The following is a 20833-nucleotide window of genomic DNA, read 5'->3' as shown; positions in this document are numbered from 1 at the left end:
CTGTAAATCTGTCTAGTTCAAATTTACAACGCTCATCTACTGAAAATACAGAAAACCAATTTCATAATGCTACATTAAATACGTATTCTCATCGTATTACATTAATATAGACCACACAGCGTAATCAGGCAAACATTGATAGTAAACAAAGCGTTTTTAAAGACTTTAAGGGGAGTCTTAAAGAAAGAGATGGAGAAAGAAAAGTTAGGACAGAATTCCAGAACTTACGGTCTACACAGCTGAGTGCATGGCCACCAATAGTGGGGTGAATGGAGAGAGTTCTGGAGGTTACGGATAGGGAAAGGCATAACCACAAAGGGATCTGGATGAGAGGCTGAAAATTTTAAATTGGAATTGCTGGGCACAGGGAAGCAATAAAGGTCAATGAGCACAGGTTGATGAATGAGCAGGATTTGTTTCCGGTTTAGGATATGGCAGAGTTTTGCATAAGCTACAATTTATGGAGGAAAGGAGGCAGATCAGGAGAGCATTAAAGGTGGCAAATGCATGGTTTAGAGCAGGTATGTCAAAAGTACAGCCAGGAGGCTGGATGCTGCCCACAGAGTCCTGCTCTGCAGCCCATGAAAGATGTGAGTGTTAGGTAGCAGAGAATGAGTGAGTGTGCACAGGGATGGCAGACAATGAGTGAGTGTGTTTGGGGGTGGCAGAGAGTGAGTGAGGGTGTGTGTGTGGTGGCTGGGTATAGCAGAGTGTAGGTGAGTGTGTGTCGCAGAGAGTGAGTGAGTATGAAGGTGGCAGAGAATGAGTGAGTGCATATGGGGATGGCAGAGAGTGAGTGAGTGCTTATGGGTTTAGCAGAGAGTGAATGAGTGTGTGTAGAGATGGCAGCGAGTGAGTGAGAGTGTGTGGGTGTAGCAGAGTGAGTGAGAGATTGTGTGTGGGTGTTGCAGAGTGAACGAGTGTGTAGCAGAGCATAGGTGAGTTTGTGTAGCAGAGAGTGAGTGAGTATGAAGGTGGTAGAGAATGAGTGAGTGTGTGGGGGTGGCTGAGAGTGAATGTGTGTGTGGGGCTGGCAGAGAATGAGTGAGTGCATATGGGGGTGGCAGTGAGTGAGTGTGTATGGGGGTGGAAGAGAGTGAATGAGTGTGGGGGTGGCAGAGAGTGAGTGAGAGTGTTTGGGGGTGGCAGGGAGTGAGTGAGTGTGTGTGTGTGGGGGTGGCAGAGAGTGTGAGTGTGTATAGGGGTGGCAGAGAGTGAGTGTGTGTATGAGGGTGGTAGAGAGTGAGTGAGTGTTTGTGGGGTTGACAGAGTAAATCAGTGTGTACGGGGTGGCAGAGAGTGTGTATGTGTGAGGTGGTGGCAGAGAGTGAGTGAGTAAGTGTGTGTGGGGGTGGCAGAGAGTGTGAGTGTCAATTGAAGTGGCAGAGAGTGTGAGTGTGTGTGTAGAGGTGGCAGAGAGTGAGTATGTATGAGGGAGGTAGAGAGTGAGTGAATGTTTGTGGGATTGGCAGAGAGTAAATCAGTGTGTTCGGGGTGTGGCAGAGATTGTGTATGTGTGAGGTGGAGAGTGAGTGAGTGTGTGTAGAAGTGACAGAGACTGAGTGTGTGCAGGGGTGGCAGCGAGTGAGTGAGTGTGTGCAGTGGTGGCAGAGAGCAAGTGTGTGCGGGGGTGTCAGAGTGTGAGTGAGTATTTATGAGGGCGATAGTGAGTAAATGTGTGTGTATAGGGGTGGCAGAGAGCAAGTGAGTGTGTCTGGGTGTAACAGTATGTGTGTGTATGTGGTGGGTGGAGAGAGTGAGTGAGTGTGGGTGTAGTTGCGTGTGTGTGGCAGAGAGTGAGTTAGTGTGTGCGGGTGTAGCAGAGATTGGGTGTGTGCGGGTGTAGCAGAGAGAGTAAGCATGTGTGTGTGTATAGCAGAGTGTGTGGTGGGGTGGAGAGAATGAGTTAATGTGTGCAGGTGTAGCAGAGTATGTGATTGTGTGTGGGTGTAGTTGTGCAAGTGTGTGTGCACGTGTGTGTGTGGCAGAGAGTGAGTTTGTATGGGGGTGATGGTGAGTGAGTTAGTGCGTGCGGTGGCAGAGAGTGAGTGTAATGTATGTGGACTGATTGGAATAAGAGTTGAACAGGGAAGACAGTGGCACAGCAATAGCAGGCGTTTTTTGGGGTTATTAGGGAGGCACAGCAGAAATTCATCCCAAGGAGGAGGAAACATGCTAAGGGCAGGACAAGGCATCCATGGTTGATGAGGGAAGTCAAGGACAGCATAAAAGCAAAAGAAAAAGCATACAAAGTGGCGAGATTAGTGAGAAGCCAGAGGTTTGGGAAGCCTATAAAAGCGAGCAGAGGACAACTAAAAAAGCAGTAAGGGGAAAGAAGATGAAATATGACTGCAAGCTAGCTAGTAATATAAAAGAAGATAGGAAGAGGTTTTTTTCAATATATAAAAGATGAGAGAGGCAAAAATAGACATTTGACCACTGGAAAACATGGCTGGAGAAGTAATAATAGGAAACAAAGAAATGGCAGACAAACTGAACAGTTACTTTGCATCAGTCTTCACGGTGGAAGACACCATGAAATGAAAATGAAATGAAAATCGCTTATTGTCACAAGTAGGCTTCAAATGAAGTAACCGTGATAGCCCCTTGTCACCACATTCCGGCGCCTGTTCGGGGAGGCTGGTACGGGAATTGAACCGTGCTGCTGGCCTGCGTTGGTCTGCTTTAAAAGCCAGCTATTTAGCCCTGTGCTAAACCAGCCCCTCAGTGGGATGCCAGAGCTCCAGGAGAATCAGGGGGCAGAGGTGAGTGCAGTAGCCATCACTAAGGAGAAGGTTCTGGGGAAACTGAAAGATTTGAAGGTGGATATGTCATCTGGACCGGATGGACTACACCCCAGGGTCCTAAAAGAGATAGCTGAGGAGATTGTGGAGGCATTGGTGGTGATCTTTAAGGAATCACTGGAGGCAGGAAGGGTCCCAGAGGACTGGAAAGTGGCTAATGTAACACCGCTGTTTAAGAAGGGAGGGAGGAAGAAGATGGGAAATTGTAGGCCAGTTAGCCTGACTTTAGTCACTGGTAAGATTTTAGAGTCCGCTATTAAAGATGAGATCACGGAGTATTTGGAAGTGCATGGTAATATAGGACTGAGTCAGCACGGCTTTGTCAAAGGGAGATCGTGTCTGACAAATCTGTTAGAGTTCTTTGAGGAGATAACAAAGAAGAACCAGTGGATGTGATTTATTTAAATTTCCAGAAGGCCTTTAACAAGGAGCCACATAGGAGACTGTTAAATGCGTTAAGAGCCCATGGTGTTAAGGGTAAGATCCTGGCACGGATAGAAGATTGGCTGATTAGCAGAAGGCAGAAAGTGGGGATAAAGGGGTCTTTTTCAGGATGGCAGCCGGTGACTAGTGGTGTGCCTCAGGGGTCTATGCTGGGACCACAACTTTTCTCAATATACATTAATGATATGGAAGGAGGAACTGAAGGCATTGTTGCTAAGTTTGCAGATGATACAAAGATCTGTAGAGGGACAGGTAGTATTGAGGAAGCAAGGGGGCTGCAGAAGGATTTGGACAGGCTAGGAGAGTGGGCAATGAAGTGGCAGATAAAATAAAATACAATGTGGAAAAGTGTGAGCTTCTGCACTTTGGAAGGAGGAATTTAGGCATAGACAATTTTCTAAATGGGGAATGCTTAGGAAATCAGAAGCACAAAGGGACTTGGGGAGTTTTTGTTCACGATTCTCTTAAGTTTACTCTCTTAGCAGAGAGTAAGTGTGTGTGAAAGTGGGAGAGAGTATGTGTGTATGTGTATGTGTGGCAGAGAGAGTGAATGAGTGCGTGCGGGTGCAGCAGAGAGCGAGTGTGTGTGGGGGTGGCAGAGAGAGTGGGTGGGAGTGGCAGAGAGTGTGTGTGTGCTTGTGTGTATGTGTGGCAGAGAGTGAGTGAGTGTGTGCGGGTAGAGCATAGAGTGAGTGTGTGCGGGTGTGGTTGTGGCAGAGTGTGTGTGTGTGTGTGGGGGGGGGGTGACAGAGTGAATGTGCGTGTGTGGCAGAGAGTGAGTGTGTGTGTGTGTGGGGGGGGGGTGTAGCCATAAGTGTATGTGGGGGTAGCAGAGAGTGTGTGTATGTGCGGCAGAGAGTGCGTGTATGTGCGGCAGAGGGTGAGTGAGTGTGTGTGGCAGAGAGTGAGTGAGTGTGTGCGGCAGAGAGTGAGTGAGTGTGTGCGGCAGAGAGTGAGTGAGTGTGTATGGGTGTGGCAGAGTGAGTGAGTGTGTGTGGGTGTAGCAGAGAGTGAGTGAGTATGCAGGGGTGGCAGAGAGTGTTTGTAGGGCTAGCAAAGTGAGTGTCTGGGAGCAGATGAATAGGTAGGTTTGAGAGGTGAGGTGGGTGGGTGGTTGTGAAAGGGTGGCAGAGGGTGAGTGTGAGGGTGGCAGAGAGTGGGTGAGGCAGTGTGTGTGGGGGTGGCAGAGAGAGTGGGTGGGAGTGGCAGAGAGTGTGTGTGTGCTTGTGTGTATGTGCATGTGTGGCAGAGAGTGAGTGTGTGTGTGTGTGGGGGGGGGGTGTAGCCATAAGTGTATGTGGGGGTAGCAGAGAGTGTGTGTATGTGCGGCAGAGAGTGCATGTATGTGTGGCAGAGAGTGAGTGAGTGTGTGCGGGTAGAGCATAGAGTGAGTGTGTGCGGGTGTGGTTGTGGCAGAGTGTGTGTGTGTGTGTGGGGGGGTGGGGTGACAGAGTGAATGTGCGTGTGTGGCAGAGAGTGAGTGTGTGTGTGTGTGTGTGGGGGGGGGGGGTGTAGCCATAAGTGTATGTGGGGGTAGCAGAGAGTGTGCGTATGTGCGGCAGAGAGTGCGTGTATGTGCGGCAGAGGGTGAGTGAGTGTGTGTGGCAGAGAGTGAGTGAGTGTGTGCGGCAGAGAGTGAGTGAGTGTGTGCGGCAGAGAGTGAGTGAGTGTGTATGGGTGTGGCAGAGTGAGTGAGTGTGTGTGGGTGTAGCAGAGAGTGAGTGAGTATGCAGGGGTGGCAGAGAGTGTTTGTAGGGCTAGCAGAGTGAGTGTCTGGGAGCAGATGAATAGGTAGGTTTGAGAGGTGAGGTGGGTGGGTGGTTGTGAAAGGGTGGCAGAGGGTGAGTGTGAGGGTGGCAGAGAGTGGGTGAGGCAGGGTGTGTGGGGGTGGCAGAATGAGTGAGTGTGTGTGCGGGTGTGGCAGAGAGTGAGTGAATGTGTGCGGGTGTGGCAGAAAGTGAGTGAGTGTGTGCGGGTGTAGCAGAGAGTGAGTGAGTGTGTGCGGGTGTAGCAGAGAGTGAGTGTGTGCGGGTGTAGCAGAGAGTGAATGAGTGTGTGTGGGGGTGGCAGAGAGTGAGTGAGTGCATATAGGGGTGCCATAGAATGAGTGAGTGTGTGCGGGTGTAGCAGAGTGAGTGTGTGTGGGGGTGGCAGAGAGTGAGTGTGTGGGGGTGGCAGAGTGAGTGTCTGGGAGTAGATGGATGGGCAAGTGTGAGAGTTGTGGTGCGTGGGTGCTTTTGAGAGAGAGAGTGTGGATGGCTGAGTGGGAGTGAGAGACTGATTTTACATGGGTGAGTATGTGTCTGCCTTACGCCCAGTCTAAGGTTTCTCACTCACTCTTCACACCCTACACCAATATAAATATACGCAGCCACTCATTCGCCCACATACCCTGACCCTCACACGCTGGCTATTTTTATTTTTTTGAAACTTAACTATGACATTGCTGTTCTTTTGCTCAGCAATTGTTATTTTCCTTCAAACCTCAACTTTTATTACAAATTGAGTTGAACTTTATGTTAAACCTAGTCTTTCTGAAATTTGCTCACGGGCGCTGGAGTGAGGAAATATGGAAATGTGGTTCCCAGGCGAAAAAGTTGGTCAAGCCTGGTTTAGAGTTTTGGAACCGAAGGGGCTGTCAACCAGGTGATGACAGGCGATATTATGGAAGTGCCAATGGGCAATCTTTGGGAGATTTATTTTTAAAATTAATTTACGGGATCTGGCCATCGATGGCTAGCATTTATTGCCCATCCCTAGTTGCCCTTCAGGTGATGGTGAGTTGCCTTCTTGAATGGCTGCAGTCCCTGAGGTATAGGTACACCCACAGTGCTGTTACAGAGGGAATTCCAGGATTTTGACCGAGTGACAGCGAAGGAACGGCGGTATGTTTCCAAGTCAGGATGATGAGTGACTTGGAGGGGAACCTCCAGGTGGTGGGGTTCCCAGGTCTCTGCTGCACTTGTCCTTTTAGATGGTAGTGCTCGTAGATTTGGAAAGTGCTTCCTAGTGCATCTTGTAGATAGCAGCCTCGGTGGAGCGATTGAATGTTTGTGGAAGGAGTAACAATCAAGCAATCAAACATGGAAACAGAAGCCTTTTTTTTCTGTCCAGCGGTCAGCTGAACTCTTCAATGTTATTGTAAGAGTCCTTCCTGATGATTCCCTTATTTTCCTTTCTTTATTTTGCTGTTAGCATTTTTGATCCATGGATGCGAATGGACATGTATCATCAAGTCAAGCAGCAGAGAGTAGGAGGAATTCAAGAAGTTGCAACATAATAAACGGTGCTGCTAGCTTTGGACAGCAAGACCCAGACTCCTCAGCACCCGAGAGATGGGGTAGGACTTGATTTGATTGATTGGCTGGCGATCAATGAATTGGCAAAAAGGTCGTATTTTGCCCGATAACAGGTGGTGATTGGGTCCACTTGAGTGGAATGGTTTTTAGGGACTCAGGGAGCTTGGTTTTTGAATCTTGGATACACAGGAGAAAGACCTGTTCTTCTCTCTCTCGCTCCAAAAAGGCTGTAAGTTGATGTACTTCTGGATCTACAGAGAACCTGAATGAATAAATGAAACCATTACAGGCTGCAAACAGAGACCTGGACAGACAGAGAAAATGTCTCTGTCTCTCTCTATCTCTTTGTCTCTCTCTTTCTCCAGAATAATCATCTTTATTAGTGTCACAAGTAGGCTTACATTAACACTGCAATGAAGTTACTGAGAAAAGCCCCTAGTCATCACACTCCGGCGGGTTCGGGTACACTGAGGGAGAATTCAGAATGTCCAATTGACCTAACAGCACGTCTTTCGGGACTTGTGGAAGGTTATGAGTTGATGTATTCTTGAACCGACAGATACCTGAATGAATCTGCAGTGAAAACCTTGAATTGAAAGCAAAGTTTGAAGAGGAGAAAGGCGCTAGAAACAACAATCTGAAATAAAGACTCTTTTCTTTTAACTTTCATCCTTATTATTTTCCTCCCAATCCTCCTCTGTGTTTGTCTGTCCTGTGTGTTTATATAAATATAGATCGAGGGTGGGAGCAAGTTAAAGTGGGGTATTAGGAATTAGGTACGGTAAGGTTGCCATAGTTCCAGATGACCATCGGCTTCTTTCCCCTTTGAAAGGAATAGCTTCATGGTGGTGATTTAACCTGAAGATCACCACACCTCAGGCAAGGGGCAAGGCCGAGAAGGCAGGCTTTCATAAATAACCTCAGCCAGTATGGGAATTGAAACCGCGCTGCTGGCCTCGTTCTGCATGAACCAGCTTTCTCGACAACTGAGCTAAACTGGCCCTGGTTAGGAATTAGTTAATAGTTAACTAGTTTTCTTTGTTACAAATTTCATTCTAATTCTTGCAATAAATAAAAAGTACTTGCGTTTAAATTTACAATCCTGGTGACTGTAATTATTGAGCAGCCAAGGACCAAAGACTTTGGGTACTTTTCTAAGAATTATTGGTTAATTCAATTGTGTTGCTACTCCGGGTCAAGTGGGGCTGGAGTTGACCGCGCCCAGGGTGTCGTAACATTATATTCACCTAGACCATCACAATCCACCAGGATCAGTTTAACAGGCAGAGAAGTTAGGATTGTGCCACGATGGCACAGTGGTTAGCACTGCTGCCTCACGGCACCGAGGACCCGGGTACGATCCTGGTCCTGGGTTGCTCTATGTGTGGAGTTTGCACATTCTTCCAGTGTCTGTGTGGGTTCACCCCACAACCCAAAGATGTGCAGGGTAGATGGATTGGCAACGCTAAATTGCCCCTTAATGGAAAAACAAATTTTGCGTGATGCTTGCAAGGCTGCATTTATTGTGCATTCCTTGTTGCCCAGAGAAGGTGATGGTGGGTTGTGTTCTTTTACTTTGCAAACCTTGGGGTAGGTGATTGACCCAACAATGATAAACGACACACAATATCATTGATAAATAACTGCTTATGTGTTGCCATGATACGGTGGAACTTATCCAAAGATGTACAGTGTGGAATTTATTGGAAATTCCAGCAAATTTCAAACCAACTATTTTAGGAGTCATTTTAAAAGTGCAAATGAAGAATAAGCATTACAATCTTTTTCTGAAAGATTAACATATTCTTTTTAGTGATAATTAAAATATAAAACAAACCTGAACATAGAAGCCCTCTATAAAATAAAAAAATGCTACACCCTCTGAAAATTGAAAAGGAAACCAACCAACATTACTCGATTCTCAATTCATAACGAATTGTGTAGACTTACCTCAGACTTGGTCTGGTTAATACTGAAATGTGCTTCTCATCTTCACTGGTCCCAGCTATTAAAGGGAAAAAACATTTAAAAGGACATTGTTGTCAGGGTTATTGATAAGCAGATTTCCTTTCTAAGTATGTGGATAGATGACACTTTGCACTTGTATCTAAAAATGAAATAAAGGGTCCCAAAGTGCTCCACAGGGGTTAACGTGATTAGACATATTCAAATAATGGGAGGAGGATTTGCATGAATGATGAATATCTGATCAAGGAGGTACCTTTTGTGGAGGTGTTCAAAGTAGGGGGTGGAGGTAGAGGGGCTGGGAAGAGTGTTCCAGAGACTGGGGCCATATAAATTGTGTTATCAGTAGTGACCTGGAGGGAGGAAAGTATACAAAGGAGATACAAAGGAGACCAAAAATGGAAAGGGACCACAGCTCAGTAAAAACAAACGGCTGATGGGACTTCCGGTGGCGGCTATGAGGGAGTAGGTCGCACACTTGGTGGCTCCCGCTCTGGCCGAACTTTTGAACTTTTCCCCCCGACTTTTTCGTGGTTTTGAGTTTTGGTTTTGAAGGTGCAGCCAATTAGGCTCTGGACCCACAGAGTGGTGCATGGAACGGATAACCCCAAGAGACCGAAAAGGAAGAAATAAAAAGATCAGCAAGGGCTGGGTAGAGGTGGCCACTGAAGACAACATGGCTGATGTTTGGACCCCTGCTGCGACGGCCCAGCCATCGACGGAGGATGCAGGTCATCCAGGAGTGCTTTGCCAGGCAGAAACGGGACTGTCTTGACCCGATAAAGGAGTTGATCGATCGGCTGGAGCGCAGGCTGGATGCCCAGGATTGGACGATTCAGAAGTTGGAGAAAGCGCTGGCGGACCAGGAGGAGCACCAAACGGTGGTCGAGCTAGAGGTGGGGATGCTAAAGGATCAGCAAAAGAGGCTGCTGTAGAAGGTGGAGGATCTGGAGAACAGAGCTCGCCGGCAGAACTTAAGAATTGTCGATCTCCCTGAGGGGGCTGATGCTGGCGCGTTTGTGGTAAATATGTTCCAGAAGCTTCTGGGGGAGGGGGCTTTTCCCCGACCGTTGGAGGTGGACAGGGCGATGGTGAGGAAGGCACGGCCGGGGACGGACGGACTCCCCCCCGCAAAGGGCGATGGTGGTCCGGTTCCACAGATTTCTGGATAAAAAGAGTGTGATCTCCAGTGGGCCAAACGTACCAGGAGCTGCAAATGGGACAATAGCACACTGCGGGTCTATCAGGACCTGAGTGTGGAGGTGGCCAGAAAGAGAGCAGGCAAGTGAAGGAGATCCTGTTTAAGAAGGTGAAATTTGAGCTCCTCTATCCAGCACGTCTTTGGGTCATGCACGAGGACCAGCACCATTATTTTGAGTCGCCCGAAGATGCGATGGACTTTGCCAAGAAGAAGGGACTGGCGCAGAACTGAGAACTTTTTGGACTTAAGTTGCAGCCTTTTCTGAACGATGTATATATGTTCTGATTGTTGTTTTTCTTCTGCTTTTTAAGTTTGGGCGAAGATGTGGGAATAAAAGTTATTCGGTTTCTATGGGTTTTCGGTGTTTTGATGGGGGTGGCTGGTGGGGGCTTTTTCCTTTCTACTACTCTGATTTGCACTATTGGGGGGGCTTCCTTGTGGGAGGTTTTGTCTGTTTTGGGTTGTCTCCTATGGTAATTGGGAGATTGTTCGATCTCGGTTTGATGAGGGAAGTGGTTTTGATGGGCGGGGAGTAGGAAACAATAGGTGGGAGACTTCTTGGGTCACCAGGCTAGCTGGGTGAGCTGGTCTCTGGAAGCACAGTGGGGTAGGGGGGGTTAGGTTACAAGGTGGTGTTGCTAGGGGGGGGGGGTGGTAAGGGGGGGGACGAAGTTACTCTGCTGACGAGGGAGGGACTTAGGTTTTGGGACAGAGAGGAGGTCGGGGGTGGGGGCTTCCAGGAGGCGGGCCGTTGGAGGGGCGGTGCATGGGCTGGGGGCGGACCCAGGAAGGGGGATGGCTGATCGGCGGAGGGAGTGGGGGGACGGTGCCCCCCCAACCAGGCTGATCACTTGGAATGTTAGAGGGTTGAACGGGCCGGTCAAGCGGGCACTTGTGTTTGCGCATCTGAGGGCTCTGAAGGTGGACATGGTGATGTTGCAGGAGACACACCTGAAAGTAGCGGATCAATTTAGGCTAAGGAAGGGTTGGGTCTGTCAGGTCTTTCATTCGGGGCTGGACACCAAGACAAGAGAGGTGGCGATTTTAATCAATAAGCGGGTGAAATTCCAGGTGTGTAGTATAGTCTTGGGGGAGGGGGGCGCGTTATGTCATGGTGAGCGGTAAGCTGGAGGGGAAGAAGGTAGTCTTGGTCGACGTGTACGCGCCGAACTGGGACGATGTTGAATTCATAAAGAGGGTACTCGGGAAGATACTGGATCTGGACTAACACAAGCTGGTGATGGGAGGGGATTTTAATACGGTCATCAACCCCAGCCTGGACCGGTCGTGTTCGAAAACAGGGAGTTGTCCACAGGCAAGGCAGTGGAGCCGCTTAGAAAGGCGAGGGGGACATTTTATGAACATGGGGAGAGGCCAGCAGAATGCTGGCACAGCAGCTTAGGAAGAGGGAGGCGGCCAGGGGAATAGAAAAGGTGATTGATGGGGATGGGAATCCGGTAGGGGACTTGGCCGGGCTAAATAGGGCATTCAGGGATTTTTATAGCCGGCTTTACCACTCGGAACCCCCAGGGAGCCCGAGGGGATGAGACGCTTTTTGGACGGACTGACCTTCCCAAGGGTGGGCAGGGAGCTGGTGGATGGGTTGAGGGCTCCGATCAGGGCCGAAGAAATAGCTGAGGCCTTGAAGGCAACGCAGTCGGGTAAAGCCCCGGGACCGGACGGGTACCCGGTGGAATTCTACAAGAAATTCTCGGGGATACTAGGGCCGTTGCTGATCAAGGTTTTTAATGAGGCGCGAGATAGAGGGGTGCTGCCCCCGACAATGTCACAGGCCACCATTTTGTTAATATTGAAGCGGGCCAAGAACCCGGAACTATGTGGGTCTTATAGGCCGATCTCCCTGCTTAATGTGGATGCTAAGCTGCTGGCCAAAGTTTTGGCCTCCAGGATTGAAGATTGTGTGCCGGATGTGATGATGGAGGATCAAACCGGATTTGTCAAGGGTAGGCAGTTGGTGGCCAATATAAAACGGCTGCTCAACGTGATTATGATGCCCCCGGAGAGCAGGGAGGTTGAGGTAGTTGTGGCCATGGATGCGGAGAAGGCGTTCGACCGGGTGGAGTGGGACTATCTATGGGAGGTGCTGGGACGATTTGGGTTTGGTAGGGGTTTTATCGACTGGGTTAGGCTGCTGTATCAGGCCCCGGAGGCTAGTGTAAGGACGAATAGGACGACCTCTGACTCTTTTAGGCTGCACCGGGGGACAAGACAGGGATGCCCCCTCTCCCCACTGCTGTTTGCGTTAGCTATAGAGCTGCTGGCAATTGCTCTGAGAGCTTCAAGGGGTTGGAAGGGGCTGGTTAGGGGGGGTGTGGAACATAGGGCCTCGCTGCATGCGGACGACCTGCTCTTATATGTAGCAGATCCAGGGGCAGGGATGAAGGAGATCATGGCGATTCTGGGGGCATTTGGCCGGTTTTCGGGATACAAACTGAATATGACAAAGAGCGAGACGTTTGTCGTCCAGGCAAGAGGTCAGGAAGGTCGGCTGGGGGAGCTACCGTTTAGGTTAGTGGGGCCAGTTGCATAAGTTGAACTTGTCCCGGTTGGTCGAGCAGATGAGGGGCGAGTTCCGGAGATGGGATGAGCTACCGCTGTCGCTGGCTGGGAGGTGCAGACGGTTAAGATGACGGTCCTACCGAGATTTTTATTTGTGTTCCAATGCCTCCCGATTTTCATCCCGCGGTCCTTTTTTAAGAGGATTAACAAAATCATTTTGGGCTTTGTCTGGGCGGGTAAGTCCCCGCAGGTGAAGAAGGTGATGCTTGAGAGGAATCGGGTGAGGGGGACCTTGCCCTGCCAAACTTCAGTAATTACTACTGGGCGGCCAATATTGCTATGATAAGGAAGTGGGTGGCGGAGACGGGGTCGGTTTGGGAGCGGATGGAGGCAGCTTCATGTAGGGGCACCAGCTTGGGGGCGTTGATAACGGCACCTCTGCCGTTCCCACCGGCGAGATATTCCACCAGTCCAGTGGTGGTGGCGGCCCTGAGAATTTGGAGTCAGTGGAGGAGGTACGTTGGAACAGTGGAAGCATCAGTTTGGTCCCCAATATGTGACAACCACTGGTTTGCCTCAGGGAGCTTGGATGGGGGGTTTCGGGTATGGCAAAGGGCGGGAATGGAGAGGAGGGGGGACCTGTTTCTGGAAGGGAGCTTCCTTAGCTAGAGAGCGCTGGAGGAGAAGTTTGGGTTGGCAACAGGGAACGACTTCAGATACTTACAGGTGCAGGGCTTTCTGCGCAGGCAGGTATCATCCTTCCCACTCCTGCCACTAAGGGGGATCCAGGAGAGGGTAGTGTCCAGGGGATGGGTGGGGGAGGGGAGCGTCTCGGACATCTACAAAGAACTAATGGGAGCGGAGGAGACACAGATCGAGTAACTGAAGTGTAAGTGGGAGGAGGAACTGGGGGGAGAGATGGAGGAGGCCTATGGGCAGACGCAGAGTCAACACGACCGCTACATGCACAAGGCTTAGCTTGATCCAATTCAAGGTGGTACACCGGGCTCACATGACAGTGGCCCGGATGAGCAGATTCTTTGGGGTGGAAGACAGGTGTGTAAAATGTGCGGGTGGACCAGCGAACCATGTCCACATGTTCTGGGCGTGTCCAAAACTTAGGGGATATTGGCAGGGGTTTGCAGACGTCATGTCCAGAGTATTGAAAACAAGGGTGGAAATGAGTCCGGGGTGGCGGTGTTTGGGGTCGGAAGATCCAGGAGTCCAGGAGGGGAAAGAGGCAGATGTTCTGGCCTTTGCCTCCCTGGTAGCCCAGAGACGGATATTACTAGTTTGGAGGGACTGAAAGCCTCCCATGTCGGAGGCCTGGTTAACCGACATGACGAGCTTTCTCGGCCTGGAAAAGATTAAGTTCGCCTTGAGAGGGTCAGTGTTGGGGCTCGTCCAGAGGTGGCAACCATTCATCGACTTCTTTGCGGAGAATTAATCGTCAGCAGGGGTTTGGTTGGGGAAGGGGGGGGGGGGGGCCGAGGGTAGCATAGAATAGGGGATTAAATAGGCGGGCCTTGGAGGGACGGGTGTCGGTGTTTGCACTATGATTATTGTTCTTTATACGCTGTTTTTATACTGTTGTTGCTTGTAATGCCAAAAATACCTCATCAAAAATTGTTTGTTAAAAAAAAACAAAGGCTGATGGAGGCTACAGATTTGCAGGCAAGAGCGTGAGACCATGGATGGACATGTGGAGGAAATGGCTCAGAGACAATGGTGCCAGTACTGAACCAAGCAGACATTTAACGGTTAGAGTAGAAAACACTTGCGGAGGGTTTATCAAATCATTCTTAAACCAGGGAATACAAACTTAGTTCAAGTAATCTCACCTCATTATCTAACCTTTGGAGCTCTGGTAACAGTCTGGTGAATCTGCGCTGCATTAGATCATAAGACGCAAGAGCAGAAATGGGCCATTCGGCTCACCGAGTCTGCTCTGCCATTCAATGAGATCATGGCTGATCTGATATAATCTTCAACTCCACTTTCCTGCCTTATCCCCATAACCTTTGCTGATTAAAAATCTGTCTATCTCAGCTTTGACCATACTTAACGTCCCAGCCTCTACAGCTCTCTGCGGTAAAGAATTCCACAGATTCACTACCCTCAGAAGAAATTCCTCATCACCGTCTTAAATGGGTGACCCCTTACTCTGAGATTATGCCCTCTGGTCCTAGACTCTCCCAAAAAAGGAAGCACCCATTCAGTATCTGCCCTGTCAAGTCCCCTGGGGATCCTATTTGTCTCAATAAGGTCACATCTCATTCTTCTAAACACCAGAGTACAGGCCCAATCACTCAACATCTCCTCAGAAGAAAATTTCTCCATACCTGGGATCAACCTCATGAACCTTTTTTGGACTGCCTCCAATGCCAGCATATCTTTCCGTTCACAGTATTCTAGGTGTGGGCTAACTAGTGCCTTGTATAGCTTTAGCAGGCATTCCCTATTTTTTTCTCCATTCTCTTTGAAATAAAGGCCAACATTCTATTTGCCGCCCCAATTACCTTTTGATCTTTTTGTGATTTCTGCACGAGGACTCCCAATTCTCTCTGTGCTGCAGTATTTGGCAGTCTTTCTCCATTGAAGTAATATTCAGCTCCTTTATTCTACCAAAATGCATAACTTCACATTTTCCTACATTATATTCCATCTGCCAAGTTTTTGCCTACTCACATATCCTGTCGATATCTCTCTGTAGACTCTGACACCCTCACCATTTGCCTTCCCACCTATTTTTGTGTCATTTCCAAACTTGGCAATCGCGCATTCATTTCCCTCACCCAAGTCATTAATATATATTGTAAATAATTGTGGCCCCCAAAAAATGGATCCTTGTGACACCCCACTAGTTACAGGTTGCCTGTGATGAATGTAGGAACTTCAGATAAATTGTATTATATGTATTTGGTGCAGTAAGGGTTAATGTGTGAATGAATGCTACAGTCATGTTTTTAAAAATAGTGGTCTGAGAAAGAGCTAGGAATTTTGGAGCCAGAGCTGCAATTAAAGCATCGTAAAAGTTTGAGCGAATGGATTTTAATTTTATATTAAGAGTATTCCCTGGGGAGTAGATAATTAGAGACATTGTGTTCAGCTCAGTTAGATGATGTAGTTAATGGATGGAGCCAGGGGTTGAAGTCGTCAGGTGTTGAGGTTTTCAGCGTTAGTTTTGGCTGGAAGGTGAGCTGAGGTTTCTGAAGAATACAGCCAGAGATTCTGCATTATTCTGACAGGGTGTCAGGTCTCTTTCTTTCAAACAGTCTCAAAAGAGCTCTCTTTCTCAAAGTGGAGATCCAAGACATATTTGAATGGAAAGAAAGTTAGCAGTTAAGGGTTATTGCGTCGCTATATTGATTAGCATTGTTTAAGGGGTAATTCTAAGCTATTTCCATAAAATCATAGAATTTACAGTGCAGAAGGAGGACATTTGGCCCATCGAGTCTGCACCGGCTCTTGGAAATAGCACCCTACTTAAGCCCACACCCCCACCCTATCCCCATAACCCCAGCTAATCGTTTTTGGACACTAAGGGCAATTTAGCATGGCCAATCCACCTAATTTGCACATCTTTGGACTATGGCAGGAAACTGTAGCACCCGGAGGAAACCCACGCAGACATGGGGAGAATGTGCAGACTCCGCACAGACAATGATTCAAGTCGGGAATCGAACCTGGGATCCTGTGGAGCTATGAACCAACAGTGCTAACTACTGTGCTACCCACATTTTCTTGTGTGATGCTAAAGATATTTTAATACTGTGTTAGTAATAACGTTTGTTTGAATATATCATATCATTATTTTGCGTGCAATCACTCCTGTAGCGAGGTATCCTTTCCTCAGTTTTACAAAATTAAAATAAAATATTGTGGTTTCTGTCCAGTATATGAGCAACTGTTGAGATATGGTCTGAGATCATGATATTGCCATCCCGAAAAAGCTCCTCTTATCCCACCTCTCATGGATCGGCTCTTACCTTATTAAATAGCGTTTTATGTGGTACCTTATGAAATGCCATTTGGAAATCCAAGTATATTACATTAACTGGTTCCCTTTCACCAATCCTGCTCGTTACCACTTTAAAGAATCCCAATAATCTAATAAATTTGTCAGGCAAGATTTTGCCTTCATGAAGCCATGATTATGCTCTGCTATTACAACCTTTAAGGTGGACTCTAACTTTTTCCAATAACAGAAGTTAAGCTAACTGGCCTATAGTTACTTACTTTTTGTCTCCCCCTTTTTTGAATAAAGGTGTTACACTTGCAGTTTTCCAATCCTCTGTGACTTTTTCAGAATGTAAGGTTTCTTGGAAGATTACTACCAGTGCATCCACTATCTGTGTAACTACTTCCTTTAATGTCCTGGGATGCAACCCATCAGGTTCAGGGGACTTATCGGCCTTTAGCCCTATTAGTTTCCTTTGTGCTTTTTCCCTGCTTTTTTGCTGTTGTATTTATTTCTTTCCTCCCCCCACTCCTTCTATCCCTTGATTATTTATTTTTGAAATGTTATTAGCATCTTCCACTGTGAAGACTGTTGCAATGTATTTGTTAAACTCTGCCATTTCCTGGTTCCTCATTATTATTTTCCCAGTCTCATTTTCTAAATGTTCACTTTGGCTTCTGGCTTCCTTTTTATATATTTAAAGAGACTCTGGCTGTCTGTTTCTATATTCTTCAGCAATCACTCACTAACGAATATGATTGTCCACCTATGAAACTGTGTTACTGGTCATGGGTTCTGTGGGTTCTTATATGGCTGATGAACCCAAGCATAAAGCGGCATCTTCGATCGCAGACTCGGCAGGTGTTTCCGGAGATGGGATCGGTCCTTGGACTCTAGATATTCCTTTCTCAGATTCCTTATCTGGGCCTCCTCTTGTTGTCAGGTGTCCACAAAGAATTGTGTCCCTTCAATCACGACGTTCCTCTCAGCCGTTCTCTTCTGAGCAAGGATCTCCCAAGCACAGAGGTCTATGTTGCATTTATAGAACATAGAACATTACAGCGCAGTACAGGCCCTTCGGCCCACGATGTTGCACCGAAACAAAAGCCATCTAACCTACACTATACCATTATCATCCATATGTTTATCCAATAAACTTTTAAATGCCCTCAATGTTGGCGAGTTCACTACTGTAGCAGGTAGGGCATTCCACGGCCTCACTACTCTTTGCGTAAAGAACCTACCCCTGACCTCTGTCCTATATCTATTACCCCTCAGTTTAAGGCTATGTCCCCTCGTGCTAGCCATTTCCATCCGCGGGAGAAGGCTCTCACTGTCCACCCTATCTATCCCTCTGATCATTTTGTATGCCTCTATTAAGTCTCCTCTTAACCTTCTTCTCTCTAACGAAAACAACCTCAAGTCCATCAGCCTTTCCTCATAAGATTTTCCCTCCATACCAGGCAACATCCTGGTAAATCTCCTCTGCACCCGTTCCAAAGCCTCCACGTCCTTCCTATAATGCGGTGACCAGAACTGTACGCAATACTCCAAATGCGGCCGTACCAGAACTCAATCCCTCTACCAATAAAGGCCAACACTCCATAGGCCTTCTTCACCACCCTATCAACCTGGGTGGCAACTTTCAGGGATCTATGTACATGGACACCTAGATCCCTCTGCTCATCCACACTTTCAAGAACTTTTCCATTAGCCAAATATTCCACATTCCTGTTTTTCCTTCCAAAGTGAATCACCTCACACTTCTCTACATTAAACTCCATTTGCCACCTCTCAGCCCAGCACTGCAGCTTATCTATATCCCTCTGTAACCTGCTACTTCCTTCCACACTATCGACAACACCACCGACTTTAGTATCGTCTGCAAATTTACTCACCCACCCTTCTGCGCCTTCCTCTAGGTCATTGATAAAAATGACAAACAGCAACGGCCCCAGAACAGATCCTTGTGGTACTCCACTTGTGACAGAACTCCATTCTGAACATTTCCCATCAACCACCACCCTCTGTCTTCTTTCAGCTAGCCAATTTCTGATCCACATCTCTAAATCACCCTCAATCCCCAGCCTCCGTATTTTCTGCAATAGCCTACCGTGGGGAACCTTATCAAACGCTTTGCTGAAATCCATATACACCACATCAACTGCTCTACCCTCGTCTACCTGTTCAGTCACCTTCTCAAAGAACTCGATAAGGTTTGTGAGGCATGACCTACCCTTCACAAAGCCATGCTGACTATCCCTGATCATATTATTCCTATCTAGATGATTATAAATCTTGTCTCTTATAATCCCCTCCAAGACTTTACCCACTACAGACGTGAGGCTCACCGGTCTATAGTTGCCGGGGTTGTCTCTGCTCCCCTTTTTGAACAAAGGGACCACATTTGCTATCCTCCAGTCCTCTGGCACTATTCCTGTATCCAATGATGACATAAAAATCAAAGCCAATGGTCCAGCAATCTCTTCCCTGGCCTCCCAGAGAATCCTAGGATAAATCCCATCAGGTCCCGGGGACTTATCTATTTTCAGCCTGTCCAGAATTGCCAACACCTCTTCCCTACGTACCTCAATGCCATCTATTCTATTAGCCTGGGGCTCAGCATTCTCCTCCACAACATTATCTTTTTCCTGAGTGAATACTGACGAAAAATATTCATTTAGTATCTCGCCTATCTCTTCAGACTCTACACACAACTTCCCATCCCTGTCCTTGACTGGTCCTACTCTGTCCCTAGTCATTCGCTTATTCCTGACATACCTATAGAAAGCTTTTGGGTTTTCCTTGATCCTTCCTGCCAAATACTTCTCATGTCCCTCAAATACTTCTCATGTCCCCCAAATACTTCTCATGTCCCTTGAGGTAAGTCTTCTGGGTGTCTTTGAAGCGCTTCATCTGTCTTCCTCTTGTTCAGGAGCCTTTCTTGAGCTGGGCAAAGAAGATTTGCTTCGGCAGTAAAGACTCGGACACCCTAAGCATATGGCAACCCCGGTGGAATTAATTTTCGGATGATCATGGCCTCAATGCTGGTGCTTTTGGCATCTTCGAGGACACTGATGTTAGTACTCCTGTCCTCCCAACTGATGTGGAGAATCCGTCTTAGGCAGCATTTACGGTACCTCTCCAGGGCCTTGAGGTGGCATCTGTATGTAGCCCACGTTTCTGAGCGGTAAAGAACTGTTGGGAGGATGACCGCCTTGCACGAGGATCTTGGTGTCTGCAAAGATGCCGTGATCATCCTTAGGCATCGCGGATTGGATACGATGTTGGATCTCGGCACTACATCAGCCTTAGAGAGGTGGCTCCCCAGGTAGGGGAAATGTTGCACATTTGGTAGGTTTTCTCCACTGACCTTGATGGAGGGAGAGACTGGACCATGCCCTGGGATGGATTGGAAAAGGACTCAAGTCTTCTTGAGATTGAGGCTGAGACTGATTATTTGTTTTTAAGAAGGTGTCAAGCATGGCTTAGAGATTCTCTTCTGAGAGAGTGGGGATGGCGATGTCATCCGCACACCAAGGTTCCATGAGCGGTGTCAGTGTTGTTTTCTTCTTGGATTTCAGCTGGTTGAGGTTGAAAAGGTTTCCTTCCATCCTGGAGACGAGGTCCACACCACTGGGAAGTATGCTCTTGACAAGGTGAAGAATAGTAAGAAGCTTACAACACCAGGTTAAAGTCCAACAGGTTTGTTTCAAATCACTAGCTTTCAGAGCACAGCTCCTTCCTCAGGTGAATGAAGAAGTGGGTTCCAGAAACAGACAAAGTCAAAAATGCAAGACTTTGACCTGGTGTTGTAAGACTTCTTACAAAAAAAAACTTGGATCTTTGACTTTGTCCATATATATGTTTCTGGAGCCCACCTCTTCATTCACCTGAGGAAGGAGCTGTGCTCCGAAAGCTAGTGATTCGAAACAAACCTGTTGGGCTTTAAGCTGGTATTGTAAGACTTCTTACTGTGTTCACCCCAGTCCAACACCGGCATCTCCACATCAAGGTGAAGGATAGTAGAGATGAGGGCAATGACACATTCTTGCTTGACTCCAGTCTTGACCTAGAGGGTTCTGTCTTATTTCCATTGGTGAGGACTGTCATGACATCTTGTCATTGAGAAGTTCCGGAGGATGTTGATGAATTTCTCTTGGATAGTGGCCTTCGACAGGGTTTTCCATCGCACTTCCCGAATGACTGAGTCAAAAGCCTCGGTCAAATCAAAAAAGCCATGTAGAGTGGTTGATGTTGCCTCTGGCATTTCTCTTTAAGTTGCCAAGCAGTGAAAATCACGACCACTGTTCCACGGTTTGGTGGGCAGCCACACTTTCTTTCCGGAAGGATTTTGTCAGAGACTGGAGAAGGTGGCTAGCAAGGATTCGGGAGATGATCTTCCTGGCGATGGAGAGTAGGGAGATTCCACGGTCGTTCCCACAGTCCGGTTTGTCTGATTTGTTGAAGATGGTGGCAATGACGCCATCCCAGAGGCCGGCGGAAATTTCCCCTCTATCCCAGATTTTCAGCAACAGCTAATGGAGATGACGGGTGATCGCTTCTCCTCCAAGTTTGAACATTTCTGCTGGGATCCGTCCACTCCTGCCGCTTTTCCATTCTTCATGTGTTAATGGCA

General features: G+C 47.8%; 1 protein-coding gene across 3 annotated transcripts in view; it reads right to left on the bottom strand.

The window, feature by feature from the left end:
* The window catches only part of c1h12orf43 (chromosome 1 C12orf43 homolog), an 80465-nt gene that overhangs the window by 52670 nt on the left and 6962 nt on the right, over positions 1-20833 (bottom strand). For 2 of the 3 annotated variants that reach the window (XM_072497263.1, XM_072497271.1), the window contains exon 2: positions 8498-8552. In XM_072497263.1, the coding sequence (XP_072353364.1) occupies positions 8498-8552 (55 nt within the window). Of the gene's footprint in view, positions 1-5965; positions 6456-8497; positions 8553-20833 lie in introns of those variants that run through there. The other variant, XM_072497281.1, reaches the window with a different exon arrangement.

Source organism: Scyliorhinus torazame, chromosome 1 (genome assembly GCF_047496885.1).
Source record: "Scyliorhinus torazame isolate Kashiwa2021f chromosome 1, sScyTor2.1, whole genome shotgun sequence".
Classification (NCBI taxonomy): domain Eukaryota; kingdom Metazoa; phylum Chordata; class Chondrichthyes; order Carcharhiniformes; family Scyliorhinidae; genus Scyliorhinus; species Scyliorhinus torazame.
Note: the sequence above shows the minus strand (reverse complement) of the source record. Positions and strands in the feature narration are given on the sequence as shown.